This window comes from Dipodomys spectabilis, unplaced genomic scaffold (assembly GCF_019054845.1).
Source record: "Dipodomys spectabilis isolate Male_0828 unplaced genomic scaffold, ASM1905484v1 ptg000783l, whole genome shotgun sequence".
Classification (NCBI taxonomy): Eukaryota; Metazoa; Chordata; class Mammalia; order Rodentia; family Heteromyidae; genus Dipodomys; species Dipodomys spectabilis.
This window is the reverse complement of record NW_024871460.1, coordinates 3,722,902-3,737,500: the sequence shown is the minus strand read 5'-3', so window position 1 is coordinate 3,737,500 and position 14,599 is coordinate 3,722,902. Positions and strand designations below refer to the sequence as shown.

The following is a 14,599-nucleotide window of genomic DNA, read 5'->3' as shown; positions in this document are numbered from 1 at the left end:
ATGATCCACCCAGACTGCCCTACTTAATGAGCACAGTGGCCCACATGTTCTTTGCACATAACTCCTTCAAAAAGATGTATTATTCTTTAGTTACTAGCCTAACAACTTGTTAGCATGGACTGTGGCCATTTAAAAATCTCCCACATACTCATCTACATTGAGATAATGCTATCCAGAGTCTAAAGTGGGTTGTTGGTTTGTTGTTTTTTTTAAAAGCATGAAAAGCCTTAAAGACTTGTCTGAGTCAAAAGGATCAGTTAGCTTAAAATTAAGAATCTAGGGTCAGAGGCATGGCTCAGGTGGCAAAGTGCTAGCCAATGAGCAAAATGATCAGATCATCAGATATGAGTTTAAGTGGGGGGGGGGGGGGTGATGATGATGAGAAGGGGGAGGAGGGGAGGAAGGGGAAGTCCCCATGGGTTACCAAGCAAGAAAATGATGGGTTCCTGTACACCAAACACTGTTAGTAACCTGTGTCCTACCCCTTCATTTAACACCATCATCTATTAAATCCCTCTCTTGAATCAGGACCTATAAATAAGTCTGAGTTACAGTAGCACACTAATTTACTAATGTTTTTCTTAAAGACCACGCCCAAGAAAAGGTCCTTTAAATTCACTTTTAAGAATGAAAGGCAGGTGGGCGCGAGTGGTTCACACTCTGAGTAGCTAGGACTGAGTAGTCCTAGCTACTCAGGAGGTTGAGATCTGAGGATCATGGTTCAATGCCAAAGCCAGCCCACGCAGGAAAGGCTGTGAGATTCTCATCTCCAGTAAACCACTCAGAAAACCGGAAGTGGCACTTTGGCTCAAGTGGTAGAGCACTAGCCTTGAGCTGAAGAGCTGGGGGATAGTGCCCAAGCCCAGAATTCAAGCCCCACAACCGACAAAAAAGCTAAGTCTCTGCGTTCAAACCCCAGTTGGGTGGGCAGGCGTGCGCGCACACGCGCGCACACGCGCACACACACACACACACACACACACACACACACACAGAGGCAAGGTGCTGGTGGCTCATATCTATAATCCTACTCAGGAGGGTGAGATCTGAAGCTCATAGTTCAAAGCCAGCCAGGCAGGAAATTCCCTGAGACTCTTATTTCCAATTAACAAAAGCTTGAAGTGGAACTGTGGCTCAAGTAGCAGAGCGCTAGCCATGAGCAAAAAAGCTCAGAGACAGCACCCAGGCCCTGAGTCCCAGGACCAGCACAAACAGAGAGAGAAAGAAAAAGGGAGGAAGCATTCATTATCAACTGCACAAAAAAGCAAACCTGTACCTATGTTAATTAAGACGCGAGAACGCTCATGGTAGCACTATTTAAAACAGCCCACTGCATATATACAGAAGATCCATTATAGAGTATATATAAATCATGATATATTCACACAGAGGAATAATGAAGATCAGCACTCCACAGGTGACTGTGATTCTCCTACACAGTTGATAAAAGAAACTAGACCTGGGGCTGGGAAGGTGGCTCAATGGTAGAGCGCTTGCCTTGCATGCCTGAGGCCCTGGGTTCAATTCCTCAGCACCACATAAGCAAAAAGAAAAAAGCTGGAAGTGGCACTGTGACTCAAGTGGTAGAGCGCTAGCCTTGAGCTGAAGAGCTGAGGGACAGCGCCCAGGCCCAGAGTTCAGGCCCCACGACCGGACCCAAAAAAAAAAAAAAAGAAATTAGACCTAAGTCCACACACTGTGCAATTCCATTTATAGAAAGTATAACACTTGCTGGGCTTGCTAACACATGCCTGTAATCTAGCACTTAGGAAATAAAGGCAGGAGGAACAGGAATTGCAGGACAGTTTGAATTATGAGTCCCTGTCTCAAAGAAAGAAAGTAGTGACCAGAGGGAGCAAAAGGGAGTTTTAACAGAGCTGGTAAAGTCCTGTTGCTTGAGCTAAATGCTTGCTATTACATTTTTGAAAATATATACTATATATACTAGCTATAACTATATACTTTCCTGTATATATTTCATTGCATTGTATATATTTATTGCATTGTAGTACAACAAAATATATAAATATATACATATTTTGTTCCATTACATATAATATAGTATAATACTACATTGTAGTACAATACAATATATACAGGAAATACATGATACAACAAAAAGTTAAGGATATATCAGGTAGCCTTACTACAAAAGAAGTCAGCAATGTCTCATACGGACAAGACTGGTGAGGAAGGACTTTAAACTGTCCATGCTAAAATGCTAGCCACTAGGACTTTAAGTCCAAACCCTCCTGTTACTACATTGCTCAGCTCACAGCTCAAATTCATTCTTTCTCCAATTACATGTGAAAGTCTCTTTGTCCTCAAATACTCATAAATCAGCCTGCTAGGGTTGCAGTCATTAGGTTAAATGTGATCATCCAAGGAAAAGCATATTCATGCTTTAATAATCCAGCACTCAGCAAGCTGAAGCAAAGGGTTGTGGGTTTAGGCCACCGGGCTATACAGCAAAAGCCTTTCTCATAAAAAGGAATCTTACTAACCATGAAGAGAAGATAGTAAGGCTTAAATTACTACTGACTGGTAAATAAAAACAGGAAACTTTTTGGGGGGTGGGGTTGGTCATGGGGCTTGAACTGGGGGCCTGGGTGCTGTCCCTGAGCTCTTTGCTCAAAGCTAACACTCTACCACTTTGAGCCACAGCTCCATTCTTGGTTTTCTGGTAGTTAACTGAACATAGGAGTCTCTTAGACTTTCCTGCCCCAGACGGCTTTGAACCATATCCTAAGAACTCAGCCTCCTGAGTAGTTAGGATTATAGGTGTGAGACACCAGTGCCTGGCAGGAAACTATTTTTTTATAGCCTGCCTATCAAAACTATTTACTAGGCACTCTGTTCCTTGTGTTCTAGCTCATAGAGGTATGAAGAAGATAACATACTTCCTAATTTGAAGGTACTTGTTTTTGTGGTTTTTGAAATGAGAATGTTGTCTCACAATTAGCTTACTCATTTAATGCAATTTCTACTTCTCCCTCCCCACCCCCACAAAAAAAACCTGCATTAAATTGATAAGAGTTAGGCTGGGAAGGTGGCTCAGTGGTAAAGTGCTTGCCTTGCATGCCTGAGGCCCTGGGTTCGATTCCTCAGCACCAATAAGCAAAAAGAAAAAAGCCAGAGGTGGCGCTGTGGCTCAAGTGGTAGAGCGCTAGCCTTGAGCTGAAGAGCTGAGGGACAGCGCCCAGGCCCAGAGTTCAGGCCCCATGACCAGAGCCAAAATAAATAAATAAATTGTTAAGAGTTAATATGGTTTTATATTATCCTCATTTTTAGAGAAATATATTGAGGCTTAGAACAGATAAATAACTTGCCTTAAGGGGCACAGAACTAGTGAAAACATTATTGAAATTCTATGATTTCTACTCTAGCAGGAAAGAAAAAATAATTTGCTATCCCTGATTAAAAGAGATCATCTTCCAAAATGTTGGCTAATTTTTTTTTTTTTGGGGGGGTAGATATTTAGCAGAAGACTTAAACCACACAACTTAAGATCTGTCTTTGACTCACTGAAATAGAAAAACTGCAATTGTCTATAAAATGGACTAACACTGATCTGAAGATTTTGGGAATTGAATGAGATAGTATATGGAGAAGCACAGATATTAAGATGATATGTTATCTTGTTCAGAGAGATGAATACCCCAGTGCAGGCAAGTACAGGAAACACAATCTCAGAAAACACTAGGAGAGCAGGAAACTGCCACCTCTCTTGTAACCAGGGACCAATATGAAGATGTTGCATCACTGTAAACTTTTTGGGTGTAAGAACTAGGAGACTGAGGATCTGAGAATAGAGAGGGAACAGTGGGCAGGCATGTAACAAGTTTTGATAAGGAAAAAAATAACTTACTTGCTCATTTTTTTAAGCTGTTATAGATCAAACTTCCAAGGAAAAGTTCCTTGCAGTTACTTTCCTTGCAGAAATTGAGAAAGCATACCACATAGTCCTTACATGATGCAGATTTTCCTCCACAACGTAATTTGTAAATGAATTCCTCCAGGTGGGATGAGAGCTCAACTTGCCCAGAGCGGACCAGAATTGAAGTCACAGGAAACAGAGGCAAGGTATAGTTAGGAGTTTTTCCACATATGGGCAGTCAGTGCACTGGCCTGCCTCCTGCCAGCTGCTTCTCCAGGTAACAAGCCTGGTAGAACCAATGTGAGGAAGATGGAATACTATGGGAGGTGGAACATGAATGATGATTCTTTCTAATCAGTTCCCCTTTTTTCATATGTGCCAGTGGCAGGGCTTGAACTCAGGGCCTCATGCTCTTGTTCAGCTTTCCCCCTCCTCCCCTCATGACTGGCACTGTACCACTAGAGCTACATCACTTCTTCCAACATTTTGCTAGTTAACTGAAGATAACAATCTTAAGGATGTATCAGTTTGGGATAGCTACAAACCTCTATCTTCAGATATCAGCCTCCTGAATAGCTAGGATTATAGATGTGAGCTACTGGTACCCAGCAGGTTCCCCAGTGCTAACATTATATACCTGCAGCTATTATAAAGTTTTTCCATGCCAGGCACCAATGGCTCACATCTATAATCCTAGCTACTCAGAAGGCAGAGATTTGAGGATCACAGTTTGAAGCCAGCCCAGGCTGAAAAGTCCCTATGAGACTCTTATCTCCAATTAACCAATCAAAAACTGGAAATGGAGCTGTGGCTCAAAGTGGTAGAGCACACTAGCCTTAAGCAAAAGAGCTCAGAGACAGCATCCAGTCCCTGAGTTCAAACCCCACAACTGACAAAATGAGAGAGAGAGAAGGAAAGAGGGGAGGGGACAGGAGGGAAGGGGAGGGAACAGGAGGAGGGCTTCCCCTCCCCTGTTCTTTTTGGTCAACTATTCTACTAATCTGACAACACAGTAAGATTTTGCAAGAGTTGAAGAGCAAATTTTGCTCAAGTCTTTCTCACAAAACAATATAACCACTGCTCCCTATGCACACCATTACCCGACACCAAGGGCACAACATACACTGTGCCAGCACATATTTACTAAGATAAATAACAGGAAACAGCCAAGCACCGGTGGCTTACACCTGTAATCCCAGCTTCTCAGGAGGCTGAGAGCCGAGGATCACAGTTCAAAGTCAGCCTGGGCAAGGAAAGTCCGTGAGACTCTAATCTCCAATAAACCACTAGAAAACCGGAAGTGGCGCTGTGGCTCAAGTGGTAGAGCACTCGCCTTGAGCTGAAGAGCTGAGGGACAGCACCCAGGCCCAGAGTTCAAGCCCCACGATTGACAAAAAAAAAAAAAAACAGAACAGTAAGCCATTTTTGCTGTGCTCTACAGTCCTATTCTGACATAAACTGCCTGTTTGACATCTCCACCGAATACCTAAAAAGCACCTTAGACTTAACAGTGAGCCAGGCAACAGTGTAATCCTAGCTACTCAGGGGGCTGAGATCTGGAGATCATGGTTCAAAGCCAACCAGAGCCACCCAAAGCCCATCATGACGCTTTTATCTCCAATTAATCACCAAAAAGCTGGAAATGGAGTTGTGGCTTGATGGCAGAATGCCAGCCTTGAGTGTAAAAGCTAAGGGATAGTGCTCATGCTCAGAGTTCAAGCCCCAGGACCAGCACAAAAAAAAAATGCTCAACAGGGCTGGGAAGGTGGCTCAGTGGTAGAGTGCTTGTCTTGCATTGCATGAGGCCCTGGGTTCGATTCCTCAGCACCACATAAGCAGAAAAAGCCAGAAGTGGCGCTGTGGCTCAAGTGGTAGAGCGCTAGCCTTGAGCTGAAGAGCTGAGGGACAGCGCCCAGGCCCAGAGTTCAGGCCCCACAACCGGATCCAAAAAAAAAAAAAAAATTAGTAAAGTTGCCGGGCACAAGTGGCTCATACCTGTAATCCCAGTATCTCAGGAGGCTGAGATCTGAGGACAGTGGTTTGAAGCCAGCCTGAGCAGGAAAGTCCATGAGACTTATCTCTACTTCACTACCAAACAAAAAAAAAACAGTAAAGTCCAAGCCTTAACATGACCCACAAAGGCCTCTATGATTTACTCCTAACAGACTCTGCCACCTTCACTTTACCCTGGCTAACTCCCTGTCCTCCTCTAGCAATCCTTACCCTGGACCAGCCACAGAGTTTTCTGTCTAGTCTGAGGTCCTGCCTCTAAGCCTTTCACTTACTATTCCTTCTATCTGGAAGACTGTGTCCAAAACCCCCTCTAACAAAAGACATTCTTTGGAACACTCTCAAATATTACACTCTCCAACGCATGCCTTTCTGCTATTTGTTTTTCCATCGAAGCAAGAATGTTTTCTGTCTTATTCACTAATATAGCTCAATCATTATTATAGCTCTACTTGCAAAAAGAAAAGTGCACAACTATTTCCCATATATAAATACCTGCTATGCACCAAGCACTACTTTAATAAAGACAGTAGTAGACAAGATAGAAAGATCTGGTTGTCATGGAACCTCATGCTGAAGAGAAGCAGACTAACAAAAACCAGGGGCTAGGAAGGTGGCTCAGTGATAGAGTGCTTGCCTTGCATGCATGAGGCCCTGGGTTCGATTCCTCAGCAACATAAGCAGAAAAAGCCAGATGTGGCACTGTGGCCCAAGTGGTAGAGTGCTAGCCTTGAGCTGAAGAACAGCACTCAAGCCCAGAGTTCAGGCCCCATGACTGGCAAAAAAAAAAAAAATCAAGGCATGGCCAGGTACCTGTGGCTCACATATATAATCCTAGCTACTCAGGAGGCTGAGATCTGAGGATCATGGTTCAAAGCCAGCCCGGGCAGGAAAGTCCATGAGACTCATCTCCAATGAGAGTGGTGTTGTGTCTCAAGTGGTAGAGTGTCAGTCTTGAGCACAAAGAGGCTCAGGGACAGGGCCTAGAGCCTGAGTTCAAACTGGCCAAAAAGAAAAGGCATGTACAAGAAAAATTAAAGGTAAAGAAGATGGAGTGAAGAAAGGGTACTATTTTATGTAGGATTATCAGAGAAGGCTTCTGCCAACAAGATAGCATCCGGACAGAGACCTGAAGAATATGAGAGGCAAATGAGTATGTCAAAATCTGAAGAGGGATCCAGTTAGGGGCTTAGAACAGGTGATCTTTTCAGTGGATTTCAATGTGCTCTCAACTGGGTGAGTTGAAAAGACATTATAAAGTCTAGGCAAACTCACAGGACATAATTTATGCTTTTTAAAAAAAAAAAATCACTCTAACTGTCCAGAGTAGACTGAAACATATATAGATAAAATGAAAATGGCTTGCAATGGAGAGTGAGAAGGATTTGCATTCTGGCTACATTTAAGGTAGAGTTGATAGCAGCAGGATATTCTGATAAGATTGTGAGGTGTAGCTGCCTGCAGGAGGCTGACACCTGTAATCCTAGCTACTCAGGAGGCTGAAATCTGAGGATCCCAGTTGGAAGCCAGCTGGATAGGAAAGTCTGTAAGACTCTACTCTCTAATAAACTACTCAAAAAAGCCAAAGTGATGCTGTGGCTCAAGAGGAAGAGGGTTAGCCTTGAGCAAAAGCTCAGGGACAGCACCCAGGACCAGAATTCAAGTTAGGATGGGCAGGAAAAAAAGCGGGGGAGAGGGATTTGAGGTGTGAGAGAAAAAGAAGTCTAAGCTGGACATGGTAGCACATCCCTAGGGCCTTGTGTCAAAAATAAAACAAAAGCCTACTCTAGCATGTTGGTGCATGCCTGTAATCCCAGCACTTGAGAGGGAAAAGGAAGAGGATCATGAGGTCCAAGCAAGTCTGGGATACAGAAACAAACCCTGTCTAAAGAGTCACAAACCATACCCACTCCATTCCTAAAAACAGTCAAGAATGACTTCATGACTGTGAGTTTAAGCTTCTCCAGTGATGGAGCTTCTAATTTACTTCTAGGGCAAAGGGGGAAAAGAGGATGGTTTGGCCACATTGACTTGAGATGTTGCTAGTCAGCCGAGTGTCAATTTCCAGAAATCTGATGGATATACAACTCTGAAAATCAGGAAGACATCTATATTATATTTGTTAAGTGATCAGTCTTCTGTTGATATCGAGTTTTAAAGCCATGCAGCTGAATGAGATGAGGTCTTATTATAACTCCTCTGGAACACATTCAACCATTTAAATCAGGACAACGAGAACAACCAGCAAAGGAGAATACGAAATTAACACCAGGGAGGAGGGGAGGAGGACAACAGTGTGTAATCCACAGGCTAAGTAATGCTGGAATTACTATCACTTCTGGGAATCTGACCTGCCAACTGGTTACGGTTTTAATCACAGAATCCAGTGGATTAAAGACGACCTCCAGAAAGCTAACGTCTCTTGCCAAGAATGATCTTCTGAGCTGTTTTCCTTCACGCTTAAGAGACTAATCAGGTCTTCCATTTCTGAAGCAATTTACCCTTTACTCCATCCCTCGTATAAGTCAATTACTACAGGCCAGATAGGAGTAGAGATGGAGAGTAACGCAGAGACAGACGCTCAGTCTGTCTAAACCCCTCCTGTAGGACGGTAAGGAAAGACTCCATTGACATGAAAACCACCCAGAAGTCGGTCCAGTGGACCACCTCTGCCCGAGATGGCACCACAGCGCCCACATGGATGACAGAGGGAGGTCCCTGGGCTCCGCTCCAAGTGGACCCAACATGCGAATCACCAGCGACCCACGAATGACAACCCTCCCCGACCGCTCGGTGAGTGCGGGAGGCGGGCAGCCGCGCCAGGCCCCTGCCGGCAGGCCCGGCCCACAGCTGCAGGTACCCCCGGCCTCGGCTCCAGACCCCGGCCCCCGCCCCGCCCCGCCCCGCCCCCGGGACCCTCCGGAGCGGAGCCCGCCCCGCAACTGCTGGACCCCGTCGGGCTGCACGCCCTGCCAGCCGCGGCGCGCCCGCCACCTGCCGGCCCGGCTCGGCCGCCGCGGGCGCAGCGGGCGCCGCTGCCCGACGCCGGCCGGTACCTGGAAGCGGTAGAGGAAGGCTTCGGGCCACAGGAAGAAGTAGGCCGGGCTGATGAGGCCGAGCTTGCCGACCAAGGGAACCGCGACGGTGGCGGCGAACCAGTAGCGCGTGATGGCGGGGATGCTCCTGAACCAGTCCCCGATGTCCGACATCTTCGCCCTTCACGTGGCCGCGCTGCGCCCCGCCGCCCGCCCGCCCGCCCGCACCGGCTCCCCGCGCTGCGCGGCGGGCTCCGCGACTGGAGAGGTCGAGGCGGAAGCCGCCAAAGCTGCGCTGCAGAAGGCGGAGACCGGCGGACGTGGCGCCACCGAATTCGGACAAGCGAGGCAGCGGCGGTCGGCGGCGAAACTTCCTCTTCCGGCGGAAGGAGGACCACGTGACCAGAAGTCCCGCGGCTTAAAGAGATAGCGCCCGTTTTCTTTTTTTTTTTTTTTTTTTTTCCGTTGCAGCGGAGTTTCAACATCCTTGGGGCGGGGCCAGAAGGGGTGGGGCGGGGCCACAACTGGACTGGTGGGAAGCGGGTTGCCAGGGGCAACGGCAAGCGCTCCCGTGGAAGGCCGAGTCCGGTGAGCCCTGGAAAGGTATTTAAAGAGGCAGGTGTGAAAGACTCCCTCATTGCTCAAACGTTTGCGGGACAGGGATCTAGATACAGGAGATACGGCAGCCGACCACACAAATCGGCTTCTCTCCTGGAGCTCACATGCTCACGAGGATAGATAAGCAAATGAGTAATGGCGTTAAAGAGAGAGACAGAGAAAAGAATAAGGAAAAGTGCATGGGGTAAGGTAGAGTAACGGGGTAGGGATGGAGAAGTATGGAAAAGAAATGAGTTATTTATATAAGAATACAACGCTGAGCTATTTCTCACCTGTCAGATTGGAAAAAAAAAAAAAGAGGGGGGTTCACAGGAATAGAAACAACACATACTTACCCACACTGTCAACTTTTGTAATTTACCTTGAAAATAACTTTTCAATAGTATAAAATATTGTACGAAAAATCTAACACAGTTATTTAATGTTGCATGATATAGAATTGCAGCATATAAAAGCTATTGAGTAAACAATAGTACATGAAATACCATGCAGCTGAAAACAAAGAATAGGAAGCCTCTGTGAACCCTCGGAAGTGATTTCCAAGATATCTTGGTAAACAATCCAAAGCAAAGTACAAAATAGTACATATGATATATTGCTAAATTTCATGTGAGAAAGATGAAAAAGTAAAAGTACATTCATAGATACAGAGTGCTTGTTTGGCATGCACAAGGTCCTACATCAAGTTCCTGGTACCAAAGAATACATATGCTTAAACATGTATTTTTTAAGTGCATTTTTTTTCATTTTGTCGGTCGTGGGGCTTGAACTCTGGGCTTGGGCTTGAACCCTGCGCCCTTCAGCTCAAGGAGAGCGCTCTACCTCTTGAGCCACAATGCCACTCCTGGTTTTCTAGTGGTTTGTTGGAGGTAAGAGTCTCACAGAGTTTCTTGCCTGGGCTGGCTTTGAACCAAGATCCTCAGTTCTCAGCCTCCTGAGCTAGGATTATAGGTGTGAGCCACTGGTGCCCAGATGAAGTGCAATCTTCTTTAAATAAAAAAAATGCATTTCAAAAAGAAATTTAGGGGGCTGGGAAGGTGGCTCAGTGGTAGAGCGCTTGCCTTGCATGCCTGAGGCCCTGGGTTTGATTCCTCAGCACCACATAAGCAAAAAGAAAAAAAGCTGGAAGTGGCGCTGTGGCTCAAGTGGTAGAGCGCTAGCCTTGAGCTGAAGAGCTGAGGGACAGCGCCCAGACCCAGAGTTCAGGCCCCACGACCGGACCCAAAAAAAAGAAATTTAGTGTTTTAAATCCCTATTAATATTAATGTAAAACAGTTTAGCTATTACAAACAGGACTTTCCATTTTCAAGAAAGATGAACTCACAAGGTGCAGACCCATTTTACATTTTTAAATGTGTCTGCCTGGCACCCCTGGTCTCTCCTAAATGCCAATTGTGACTGTGATAACTCAAAACAATACAGTTGTGGGCCTCAAACATACCAATATCCCAGTACCTGTGAATGAGACTTTCTTTTCAGATATACGCTTGGCAGAGGTAATGAAGTCAAGCTGAGAGCATATTGGATTAGAATTAGCACCTTTTCAATGACTGGAATACAAAAAAAAAAAAAAAAATTAAAAATACATAGCTGAGTGCCGGTGGCTCACACCTGCAAGCCTAGCTACTTAGTAGGTTGAGATCTGAGGGTCGTGGTTCAAAAACAGCACAGGCAGAAAAGTCCATGAGACTTTCGTCTCCAATTAACCTGAAGAAAGCTGGAGGAGAAGTGTAACTCAAATGGTAAATCACTAGCCTTTAGTGGGAAATGGCGATGGGAGTATAAAGTCCTGAGTTCAAGCCCCAGTGCTGGCGCACACACACACACACACACACACACACACACACACACACACACACACACACACATAGGGGCTAAGGCCAAGTTAGGACAGGAGCTGACATCACCCTGAAACATCTAGAAACTGAAGAACTTCAGTACTTGCCAACAACTATAGAAACTGTCTAGAACAGACTCTCCCTTAGTTTCTCAAGTAGCAACCTATCCTGCCAACATTGATTTCGAAATTCTAGCCTTCCAAACTAAGAGAGAAATTCTGTTTAAGCCATTTAGTATGTTCTGTTATGATAGCGCTAAGGAATGAATACAAGCCCCCACGCCATGTAGTGAACTATTAATAACTGTTCTTTGGATCTTCTGTGCCATCCAGACAATATGCCTCAAATGCACCCACTCTATCATTCTTACCTCTTTATTATGCACAGATTTGTCCTACTTTTCATTACCTAACATAATGTCTTTACTTGTTTTCTTCTTTGTTTCTCTTAACTAGAAAGCAAACTCACTGGGTGCCTATGCCAAAGGCTGAGATCTGAGGCTTGAAGTTCAAAGCCAGCCCAGGAAGACAAATCTGAGAGACTTTTTTTGTTTCTTTTTTGTCAGTCATAGGGCTTGAACTCAGGGCCTGGGCATTGTGCCTGAGCATTTTTGCTCAAGGCTAATGCTCTACAAGTTTGAGCCATAGCACCACTTCCACTTTTCTGGTGGTTAATTAGAGATGAGTCTCACAGACTTTCCTGCCCCAGCTAGCTTCAAACCATGATCCTCAAATCTCAGCCTCCTGAGTAGCTAGGATTACAAGTGTGAGCCACCAGCACCCAACCCCAAGAAGCTCTTAACCAGCAAAAAGCTGAAAGTGGAGGTTTGACTTGAGTGGTATAGCATTAGCCTTGAGCAAAAAAAGCCAAACAAGAGCTCAAGACCCTAAATTCAAGCCCCAGTACCAACACACACACACACACACACACACACACACACACACACACACACACGCACACACGCACGCACGCACGCATATTCAGTTCAGGGCAACTTCATTTTGTTCACTACTGTAGCCCAGTAACAAATAGCCCTTTTACACAGTGGTATCTCTGTCAACAATGACTGAACTAATGAATAAAGATCTTGTTTGCAAAAAGAGAGCAAATGAAACCTTAGCATCATGAGAAATAGAATGATTTGCCTGGAGAAAGGAGCAAAGAGAGACACCCAGAACACTCTGGAGCCAGAAGATTTCGTGAAGTAAGTGATTTGAGATGTTTGGGTAGAAGTTGGATGTGTACCCTTGTTTAGTCACAGAATATTATGGCTGTTTGATGTGCAAATGTTCATATGCTCAACTGGCAAGGCATTTGAGCCAGAATGCTACATCTGACATGTTTGTTTGAAAGCAATCCAAATAGGCTGAACGCACATTTAGAGAGCTCGGAGAGAATTTTATATCTTGTACTTGCTGTCAAAAGCGATATGGGGGAAATGTGTTGGCAAGAGAAAGCATACATATTAAACAGGCCAAGTGGTGCCTGTGTGAGGTTGCCCGGGGAATTTCTCAGCCTAGGCCTGCCCTGTTTATACTTTGGGTTGGTTTGTTCTTTGCTTCTAGAAAGTTGTCCTGGGGGCTGGGAAGGCGGCTCAGAGGTAGAGTGCCTGCTTCTCATGCATAAGGCCCTGGGTTCGATTCCTCAGCACACATAAACAGAAAAGGCCGGAAGTGGCACTGTGGCTCAAGTGGTAGAGTGTTTGGCTTGAGCAGAAGAGCTGAGGGACAGTGCCCAGGCCTAGAGTTCAAGCCCCATGACAGACCAAAATAAAAAGAAAGAAAGTTGTCCTGTATGTCCTGGGCCATCATAGCAGCACACTTGCCCAAGTTATGACAACTGAAAAATATCTGTGGACATAATCAAATGTCCTAAGCAGGTACAGTCACTCCTAGTTAAGAAACGTGAGTTGCCAGGTGCTAATGGCTCACACTTGTAATCCTAACTACTCAGGAGGCTGAGATCTAAGGATTGTGAGAGACTCTTATCTCCAATAAACTACTCAGAAAAAGCCAGGAAGTGGTGCTATGGCTCAAGTGGTAGAGCACTAGCCTGGAGTATAAGAAGCTTGGGGCCTGGCATGGTAGCTCACGCCTGTAATCCTAGCTACTCAGGAGGCTGAGATCTGAGGATCGCGGTTCAAAGCCAGCCTGGGCAGGAAACTCGGTGAGACTCTTATCTCCAATAAACTTCTAGAAAACCAGCAGTGGTGTTGTAGCTTAAGTGGTAGAACACTCGCCTTGAGCTGAAGAGCGCAGGGACAGTGCCCAAGCCCAGCAAGCCCAGAGTTCAAGCCCCATGAAATAAAACAAAAACAAAAATCTAGAAGAAGCTTAGGGACAGGGCCCAGGCCCAGAGTTCAAACACCAGGAATGGAAAAAGAACAAGAAAAGAAAAGAAACATGGGGGCTGGGAGGGTGGCCCAGTGGTAGAATGCTTGCCTTGCATGCATGAGGCCCTGGGTTCCATTCCTCAGCACCACATAAGCAGAAAAAGCTGGAAGTGGTGCGGTGGTTCAAGTGGTAGAGCACTACCCTTGAGCTGAAGAGCTGAAGGACAGTGATCAGGTCCAGAGTTCAGGCCCCATGACCGACCCCCCCCCCCAAAAAAAAGAAAATATTTGTGATGCTCATCCCCTCCCCTCCTTTTTTACTAATTGCGTCACATCCTAGCCCAGAAGCTTGTGTGTTTTTTACATAGGATTTTGTGCAGATGGAAACATGCTTCTAAGACCTGTAAGTTAAATCAAAGAACCTTCCCAGTGCATAAACTAACCCATCTTTCTCTTTTTTCACCAGAAAATTTCTAAAGCCAGGTGCCAACTGGCTCTCAACTGTAATCCTAGCTACTTAGGAGACTGAGATTTGAGGATTGCAGTTTGTGGCTACCCTACGCAGGAAAGACCATGAGACCTTGATCTCCAATCAATTAACCACCAAAAAGTCAGATATGGTGCCATACTTCAAGTAGTAGACCATCAGCCTTGAACAGAAAAAGCTAAGGCAAAGTGCCTAGGACCTAAACTCAAGCCCCAATATTGGTACATCCTCCTAGCACCCACCATACAGGGCACTCCATTAGCCACCAAAAAGTCAGAATGGAGATGTGGCTCAAGTGGTAGAGTGCCAGCCTAGAGTGGAAAAAGCTAAAGGAGAGTGACCTGAGTTCAAGCCCCAGGATTGGCACAAAAATTAAAAATAAAGTTGGAGGGGCTGGGAAGG

At 45.5% G+C, this 14,599-nt stretch overlaps 1 protein-coding gene across 1 annotated transcript in view; it reads right to left on the bottom strand.

Moving 5' to 3' along the window:
- The window catches only part of Derl1 (derlin 1), a 32,062-nt gene extending 22,773 nt beyond the window's left edge, over nt 1-9,289 (bottom strand). The window contains exon 1 of the mRNA XM_042672959.1: nt 8,944-9,289. Within this exon, the coding sequence (XP_042528893.1) occupies nt 8,944-9,096 (153 nt within the window). The 5' untranslated portion in view covers nt 9,097-9,289. The remainder of the gene's footprint in view (nt 1-8,943) is intronic.
- Nucleotides 9,290-14,599: the final 5,310 nt, after the last annotated feature.